The 9,661-nt window shown below is 39.2% G+C and overlaps 1 protein-coding gene across 7 annotated transcripts in view; it reads right to left on the bottom strand.

The window, feature by feature from the left end:
• Positions 1-2,918: 2,918 nt before the first annotated feature.
• CUNH2orf76 (chromosome unknown C2orf76 homolog) overlaps positions 2,919-9,661 on the bottom strand; it is a 69,749-nt gene continuing 63,006 nt past the window's right edge. For all 7 annotated transcript variants that reach the window (XM_023709764.1, XM_023709768.1, XM_004626359.3 and 4 more), the window contains one exon: positions 2,919-5,758. In XM_023709764.1, coding sequence (XP_023565532.1) covers positions 5,682-5,758 — 77 coding nt within the window. In that variant the 3' untranslated portion in view covers positions 2,919-5,681. The remainder of the gene's footprint in view (positions 5,759-9,661) is intronic.

The following is a 9,661-nucleotide window of genomic DNA, read 5'->3' as shown; positions in this document are numbered from 1 at the left end:
TCCTTGCTTCCTTCCAAGGTAATGAGTGCCACCAACATGGTATGTATCTGTCTGTGTATATTGTACCATTATATATATTCATGTGCACATACATCTCAACCCATTCTGGCCACAAACAAAAGGACATAGACCATGTGGCTTGTATTTATTATAGTTTATTGTTACAGTTTATTTCTTACAGTTCTGGAAGAAAGGACGTCTAAGGACAAGGCACTGGCAGATTCAGTATCTCAAGGCCCACCTTCTCATAGCCAGCTATCTTCCCACCCCACCCCCCACTCAGATCATAGCAGCATACATACTTATACATCGTATGTACATGTACTTGTCAGGCTGTGTGTATATACTTTTGCAGTACTGGGGATTCACACTGAGCTGCACTCCTGCCTTTGAATTTTTTTTTTCTAATGAGCAGAATATATTTATTGGGGAAAAAGAAAACTCCTGTCCAAGAAACGGACAGGAGGGGGGCCCTGGGCGGGTTGTCCCCAGGACGCTGTTTCTTCCAGGGACTTTTATAGAGAAAAACCACATGGTGAGGCTAGTCTAAGGTGGTGGAGAACATGTTAACTTGCTTAGGTGAGCATGAGGTGGGACAAAACTACAGTCAACCAATGAGATTACAAGCACCATTGCTCAGGTAAAATTGATTAAGTCCAGGACCAAATGGGAAAGTGAGTCATGTAGCAGGCTGGACAGGGTCTCTTCCTGTTGGGGGTTGGGACAGTGACTCATTTGGGCTCTTTCATTTTTATTTTAAACCAAGTTTTCACTTAGTTACTGAATTGCCTGTGCTGGGCTGGAAATCGTAATCCTCCTGCCCTAGCCTCCCACAGTGTTGGGATTACACGTGTGTGCTACCACCTCCAGTTTATTTTCTGTTTCTAAATAAATGACGTTACCTACGAGTCCCTCTGTAATTTCATCAAGATGTTTCAAAGTCCATGTCAGTAAACAATATGGTGGTAGCTCACTGTTATAAGCAGGAATCCAGAACATCCATGTACCATAATGTATTTAACTTCTCCCCTGTCATCATTTCATTATTAAGGCTATCAGTGTTTTTCTGTTCCAACACTAGTAATTCCCTTACAAATACCTCTTTCTACAGACATGAGAGGGTTCATTTGGAACAGATTCCAAGAACCAGAACTGCTGGGTTACAAGAATATACACAGCTGCTATTTCAATAGACCCCACACCAAGTGGCTTGCCTAAGTGACTGTATAAAATTTATTCTCCCAATGGAAGCCTAGGCACAAATTATGTCCACTACCTATTACCAAACCCTCTACTTTTTGTCAGTGTAATAACTAAAAATAGTATCCTTAGTCTGAATTTCCTTAAAAATAAGGATATCCAGGGGCTGAGGATACAGCTCAGTGGCATAAGCACCTAGCTGGGAGTGCAAGGTCCTAAGTTCAATCCCCAGAACGGGGGGTGGGAGGGGTGGGGGGTGGGGGGGGTGTCCGTCTTTTCATACTTGTAAACCATGTTTCCTTTTATATGAATTTCTTCATAAAATGTATCCAATTTTCTCTTCTATGTTTGTCCTTTTCTCAACAATTTATAAGAGATCTTTATATATTCTATAAACTAACTCTTGATTTGTTTCATATGTGCAAATAGTTTCTCTCAGTCTGGCTTTCAACTTCTGTTTAGAATTCTTAAATCCCACTTCCCATGTACATATATCAAACTTGATACATTACAGCATTTACATTTTGTGTTATAAGCATTCTACATTCCAAGGTTATAAACGTAGTCTATATTTACCAAAAAAAAAAAGCTTACTAGGTTTCACATTTGTTTAACCAATCTAAATCAATCATTTTTTATTTTAAAGAGAGAAAAGAAAAAAAATAATATAACAAATGTTTCAAAACAGCTTAATAGGACAGTAACAATAATTAATACATTGCATAATGTTATCTTCATAGTAGTTATACAGAATACAAGATAGCGGCAAGAAATTTTCTCCAAACAATATTTGCTCAAACCTTTCCTTTCCATCAACCAAGAGGAAGTAGCTATGTAACTGTCTTAACTATCTCATGTGTATATCTTTTCCCTTCCCCATCTCAGTTTCTATTTCCTTTTGAACAGTTTGTTCCTGATTCATAGTATCTATGGTATATTTTAGATTTTATTTACTTTTTCAGTTTCTCACACTAATGAGACAAAACACTTACACATGTGGGTCTGATTTATGTCACTTCTGAGTACACTCTCAAGTTGCATCCATTTACCTATAAATGTCTCCAGTTTATCCTTCTTTATGGCTGAGTAGTACACCAGACCCATGTCTATCACTATGCACTAAGCCAAAGTCAAAATGGATGGAAGATCTAAATATTAAAACAGAAACACTAAACTTACTGGAAATAGGATGAAATCTTGAAGACATAGAAGAGGACAGAGTTCATGAATAAAATCCAGACCACATGGGAAATACTACAAAGCATCAACAAATGGGATCTCATCTTATTAAAGTTTTTGTACAACAAAAGAAATTACCAAAAAAAAAAAAAAAAAAAAGAAAGAAAGAAAAAGAAAAAGAAATTACCAACACAATGAAAAGACAACCCACAAGCAAACATTAGCACCAGTTGTCCCTCATCAAAGGACTTATACCTAGAACATATAAAGAATTAAACATAATCAGATCCCCCAAATTCAATGACACTTAATCATTTCATAATACCTATCCATGTGTTGACTCTATATTGCCCGCTGATTACAAATAATACATTTATTATATATTGATTCCATACATTTTTGTCAGTTTCTACATTCCATGGACCCATTTCTCCACTCTCTGTCATTATTAAGCTATTTCAATTCTTACAACTTTAAAATATATTTTGACTTTGGGTAGGTAACCCCTGTCCCTCTCTCACCTTGCTTTTTGCTTTTCTAAATTGGTCTCGGCTATTATTGGACATTTGCCTTTCCAAATGAATTTTAAAATCCTTTTTTTTTTTTTTTTCAAATTCCATAAGAAAGTTCCTTTGGGGTTTGCACTGAGATTGCATTAAATTTCAGATTATGTACAATTCTACATCTTTACAGCACTGTATTTTCCATCTATGAACATGTAATCAATTTATAGCTTTTGTGGACAATTCATTTTAGGTTCATTATCAAGCATGCCTGAAGTCTGTTACTTTCAATTTATCACTAGATACTCCTGCAATCATACTGTCTGAATATTTATCCCCTGTCCAATATCTGTGGTTCTCACTACTTTGCATATCACATTTGCTACAATGAGATCTGGAGAACAGTGCTGAATAGAACCAACAATGCTGACCACCATAATTCCACCCACGTCTAAAAGATTTATCACAATGCTTCTCCATTAGGTAGATTTTCTATGAGTATCCTTCATCAAGTTAAAAACACTTCCATCCATTGACAATTTTTAAACACACAAAGAGACAAATATCTTCAAATGCTTTTTTGGCATTTATTGAGATTAAACACACTTTTTCGTCCTTTAGTCTATATGTATTGTAAATGAGATAGGTGGGTCTTTTAATTTTGAGCCAACTTTCAGTCCTGGTAAAATTCCTTTTTAATCATAGTATTTTTTTGTTGTTTTTTTAATTTTAAACCTATGTTTGTAATTGAAAGTAGCCCATATATAACTTTTATAATAAAGTCCATCCCCAAAAGTACTACATACAGATTTTTCCATTATTTTTTATAGAAAATGAAAACCTAAGACATGCTTTATACTACATTAAAAAAGCGTGTATATAAATTGAATGTTCACTAAATGAACAAAAAGGATCGTGTGTCAACCTATGCTACTCACTGAGCCCCTACGTAGATGACTGCTATCACCATCAATCAGGCTGCTCACTCCTGTGGGACTCACTGAAGTGGTCCACTCTGCCCTCACTACAGCGTTCGCACACAGGGACACACTGAGTCCCAAACACTCTACCCATCACTCTCCGTCACATCTCTCACTAGGGAGCCATGAGGAATACGCAAAGGCAGGGTTTCACTCTCCTCACCGCACTCTCTGTCCTCATGTACAGAGACAGACTCAAAGGTAACTGAGACACCACGTGTGACACACTTGCCATCGCGTTTGCTCTCGAGGATACGCACAAGGTCATCTCCTCTGCTCAGCTTCCCCTCCTCACTGCCCAGGCCAGGCCCACCAGTTTCACCTCATCTATGAGCCCTGTCTTCTAGCCTTTCCACCCTCCAGACACAGTCACCAAAGCTCACTTTCTGCAAGGAAAACAGAACTACGCAATTCACCTACTTAAGCCTTACCACTGGCTCTCTACTGCTTACTGAATAAAGCTGCTTTCTGTGTGCCTTCCAAAGCCTTGCTCAACCTACTTTCTTGACTCTGGCTTCCTGTGTCACTCCTGTGCTTCCCATTTGGGGCACAGAAATCTGGCTTCCCAAGAGCTTTGCTTCTGCTGTGCTCTTCCCTCTCCCAGAACGCCTTTCTTTCCATTCCTTCTAAGCAGAATGTATCTCTTCGATCTTTGAAGACATTGTTTAATTGGTACTTAATAAAACAATTAAAAAACCCCACACAGAATTAAAAACCCACTGACAATGCTCCCACCCCAGTTTTCAACTGCTGTTCAACCAAAGTCACTTGCTTCTGTATCTTCCCCACTCACTGAGGCAAAGATTGTGTCTCAGACCATCTGTGAATCTGGCACTTTGTGAAGGAATCAAACAATGAGTAAAACAGAATTTCTGTTTTAAAGAAGACTCTACTCAATCTTTCAACAAAGCAAAGCAGCCTCTGATCATGTCAATTGGACTTTCAAAGTTGTTTTTAACAAGGAGACTCTTAAGTTAGACACTGTCACAATGAAGCCCCTTCGGCCCACTGTCAACCTAGAGGGCAATAGGATAGCTATGGAGCCACCTGCTCTCTCCAGGGGCTTGGATTAGACCTGCAGGGGCTCAGAGGCCCCTTTGAAACGAGCCAGCCAAAGTGATGTTAGCTGGCTTCAGAAACCAAACATATTATCTTTAAAGCACGTGTCTTTCAGGATGCAGACTTACTCTCCACGATCTATTTTCTCCCAGAAGTACAAATAGCCAGGTACCTCCTCTAAGTAAATGAGTTCAGTTCTTTAGAGTACATAATAATAAAAATTGAGAAATATAGGTTAGAAAAAGACTTTTTCCACCAAAGTTACTTGCTATGATACTAAGGGAAAAAGACCCTTATCGCATCATAAGACCTCCCAAAATAAACACCGTGCAGTACCACATGTGGGGTACATATCCCATACTTGCTGAGCTAAAAGATGCTCTTGACAGTCGTAAACCCCCTTGTAATCCCTGACAGCCAAAACAGTAATAGCTGCTCTATTTAGAAACTAGAGAAAAATATGCAAAATAAACAGCTGACCTTGGTCTTATCTTTTTAAATAATCCAATATGTAAGTCACAAAAAAATCCCTAATGAAGAAATCAGGTTTTTGAATAAACACTTATTAAATCAAAAATATTTTTCTTATTCTCCAATAAGGAAGAAAAGGGGGTCACTGTAGAGAGAGAAAAACACCAAGTTTAGCTCAAATAGTAGTGCTTGGGATTAATTTTTAAGATTTATTTGTCAATTTCAAAAACCCACTACTGGAATAAAGAGCTTACTACGGGTATGTGGAAAGGAAGCTCCTGAGACAGCATCACCAGGATGAAATGGGATTAGCTTTATAGTTCTTATAATCTTCTTCACGAAAGAATGCAATCTCAGTTTCATTGGCTGAAAAACAAAAGATGGAAAAATATTTTAACATAAAACTAAATTTAAGTAAGCTAGAAATACATATTACTTAGGTTTGGTATTTTAGCAGCTTTAGATGATTAAAGTGAAAGAGATGAGTTATTTCTTGGGTTGCACAATACATTTCACCAAATCAACAAGATCCTTCAGGTGTGGCTGAAAGAGCCTAAAAATTAAAATAATAATTAAAAGGAAAACTCCCAGAGTTAGAATCAAGAGTTAACGTGAGAGGATTTTGGGGAAATCACAGCACTGCTCATTTATTGTCCTCTCCACAGTCCTAAAAACTAACAAACTGATTTTTTTCAAATATGCTACCCAGTTCCTGAAAGGGGGGGCACTTTTCCCCCTTGAAATTAGCCTGTAGGTATAATAATTTAATACTTAGAGGATCAGTAGAATATTTTACAGATCACTTTACATTCTCCCTCATGACCCATCAAATATGTGTCTGAAGAAGTTAATTTTTTGCCCTGCTTATGATTAATTCATGAGGCTTCAACAATATGCAAAGTGAAAGACACAAATTGGCTTCTACTGCAATACCTTCAAACACCTCTAATTATTCACAGGGGACCTGGCACAGCTAAAGGACCCACAAAGGTTCAGAGAAGCCACAAGTCTTTCAACCTAGCAGGTCAAGGACTCTGTCTTCTAAAACAATAAGTCAGCAGCATTATTAATTCAGACTGGATACAAATCTGATGGAAAGACTTCCAATTATTAAGCATGCAATTCTTCAAGGTGTTGTGCCAACAAGTTCCACATTGGTTTTTAAATTAAACCAGAAGTTAATACAGTCTGCTTGGCTTTTACAGAAAGAGCAAAAGGGACTTCTTAGAATCTCGACAAGAAAACAGACAAGATTATTTGTAATGAATACTGAGTACTCAATTAACATATACTCTAAAAACAGACAAGTACAACTCTTCAAGCCAAATAAATAGGATAATAAGAAGGATGCCAAGGATTACCACTGGTGTCTTATTTTACAGCTCTAATCTCATCATTAGAATTTATCATAAGAGAATGAAATTAAAGTGATTAGCATGGCATTTCATTAAAAATGTTTTTGGTGTTAATATCTCTCCAAAATAAGCAAGCAATTCCACTACAAAAATAAATCCTGAGAGAAGAAAAGAAAATCACTCATATATTCAGGTCCTCCTTGCTGTCCTACTAGATGTTTTAGACAAAATTAAATTTAATCTGAGTATAACAAAATCAAGATTATAAACTTTTGTCACCATGAGCCTTGGGGCTGGAGCATCGACCCACAGGGGCTGTAAACAGAGGCACCCTGAGCAAACAGTAGGTTAGTACATAGTTAAAATTTACAAGAGATGGCATTTCAAAGACTGGGCACCAACTGCACATGTGGAATCAGTGACATGTTGAAAAGGGGGCTTCAGAAAACTGGATATTCAAAGGTAAGATATTCTGAGATCTGTTCTTCCTGCAAAAGTGCCCTCGAGTTTTCTTTTGAGGGGAGGCATGGTCAGAGGCAGAGGGAGATGGCCGCTAAGTGATTCCCACCACCCGTCTCATGGAGCAGCAGCAAAAGGCACGCTGTTCTAGCACCCACAGAGCCAGGCTCTGCCCATAAGCTCTACTTACACATACAGCTTACACGCGGCTTGATTCATGCTAGCTGTAATTAAAATTTTTTCTTACTGCAGTTGAGATTTATCTGTACCCCTTTGAGCAACTAATACGTCACAAGGCTCCTCAGTACAGGAAGAGCAGGCTCAGAATACAGTGATGGAGAGCTGACAAGCAGTTTTGTGTGATGAGTCGGTTCTCTCAGGCCTAATTAGCTTAGGAAGCAACTCGTTATTTCGAGGATTGGCGTCATCTCTCCTAGGCTCAAAGTGAAATCTAAGGTGAAAATTTTATTTGCAGATGAGTCCATTTTTTTCCAGGAAAACTGGTTTGATAAATGCGTTCAACTCAAATACTTCAAGTTGATTAAAAAAAATTACTCATCCTGAAATTGAAAAATACATAAATTACATGTTACTCTGAACATTCAAAAGTAAACAGTAGGTATTAAACTTTAGTAGTCCTCAAACAAAAGGAATAGTGTTTTTTAAAATCTGTAAATCTCCATTGAAAATGTTTGACAGAATGATTTTGTGAATTTATAGTACAAATTGATTTGCTGATCTAAAGTAGAAACAAGTAACAGATGATTTCTGAGACCTTTACGTGCGCACTCCTTCCATCATCATCTCTTAAATGCCCCGATGCTATTTAAAATGGCTCCTTTACAAATGGCTGGGGAAGCCCCCTCTGGAAGCCCGCCCTGCCGGTCCCCTGGGCACCCAATTTTAAATTAAATATGCTGCGGGCGGCAGTGCGGTCAGGTGCACAGGGCCTCCTCGGCGTGGGAATCTGAAATGAAGGCGCGCTCTGAAATCCAATAAACACGCCACCGCTGCTTCAGCCCTTCGTTTTACTGTCAAATGAGATCAGGTGAAAGTCTTCCAAATACATTTGTGGCTCATTTTAATACTGGCGTTCTAGTTTAAAGAAATGAATAGGAGCCAAGAAAAGTTTAGATATACAATTAATAATTTTATAATGCCGCCTGACAGCGCTTGCTTTTTCCCTCTCTCCTCTCCTCTCCCCCCACCCCCCATGCCATTTATCTTTTTCTTTCTATGGCACTGGGGATTGAAACCAGGGCTTCAATGCACTAAGGCACATCCCCGGTTCTTTTTTAATTTTTATTTTGAGCCCAAGCCTCGCTGAGCAGCTACCTTGTCCGAGCTGCGCTCAAGCTTGTGACCCTCCCGCCGCAGCCTCCCAGAGGGCTGGAAATACAGACGTTGCCGCCACCCCAGCTATATGCGCATGTCGTAACAGGACCATAATGTTTTAAATACATTTTTTTTAAATTTTGAATGTAAAGTTACAGAAAATTTAATTCATGTATTTAAACCCCTTAACCTGCCCAGCTCAGAGTCATCTGTTGAGGAAGAGCCCTCCCAGCCTTCCTTTGTCCCTAGCTTCGTCCAGGTCAGCTCCTCAGGGACATAAAGCACCACTCCTGTTGTTTGGAGGAAGGAGCCCGAAACATGTGCACGGGCTTTGTGGTCCCATCTGGGCACATTATTGTCATGTGACACTAATGACAGATTAAAAACAATACCTGGTGGGCGTGGGGCAATTCAGGGAGCAATCTAAGCCCAAGAGGACAGGTTTCTCCCTCCTGCTGCAGGGTACGCTGTCCCTATCCACCCAAGTTTGGCCAAGATAATCTATAAAACATTCAAAGCAGTGCACACAGCTGAGATCCATGCCTAAGTTTTTGCTAAAGGAGGACACCAGGCAACAAATAGGTCTCAACTACCGTACTTCGCACATCACAATTCAAACGCTTGTCTTAGAGCAGATGCTAGAGAAGATGTGAACTACAGACTGAAAAAAACAAGCAGCGCACAATCCAACCTTTCCTGGATTTGCATACTGCAAATGGAGAGTAAGAAAAGAATAATCCTTGGGGGCCTGCCCCTTAGCTCAGTTCTTTAAGTGGCTGCTTCAACAAAGCAGTCAGGCTCAGGTTGCTGTGGTTCGATCCCCACAACTCAAGCCAGCCAAACCTACCCTGACGGCATTTGGAGCAAAAAAAAAAAAAAGAAAATAATAATCATTGACCCATAGAGTATTACTCAGCCACGAAAAGAAGAAGAGGCATTATATGAGGCAACATGGAGGACATTAAGAGAAATAAGGAGGACAGAGAAAGACGACAGGACAAACACATGTGGAAGCTTTAAAAGTTGCTTTATGGGGGCTGGGGAGATGGCTCAGTAGAATAAGTGCTTGCCTGACAAGCACAAGGGTCTGAGTTCAATCCCCGGTTCTGCAAAAAAAGTT

The sequence above is a fragment of the Octodon degus genome, unplaced genomic scaffold (assembly GCF_000260255.1).
Source record: "Octodon degus isolate 3935 unplaced genomic scaffold, OctDeg1.0 scaffold00014, whole genome shotgun sequence".
Classification (NCBI taxonomy): Eukaryota; Metazoa; Chordata; class Mammalia; order Rodentia; family Octodontidae; genus Octodon; species Octodon degus.
Note: the sequence above shows the minus strand (reverse complement) of the source record. Positions and strands in the feature narration are given on the sequence as shown.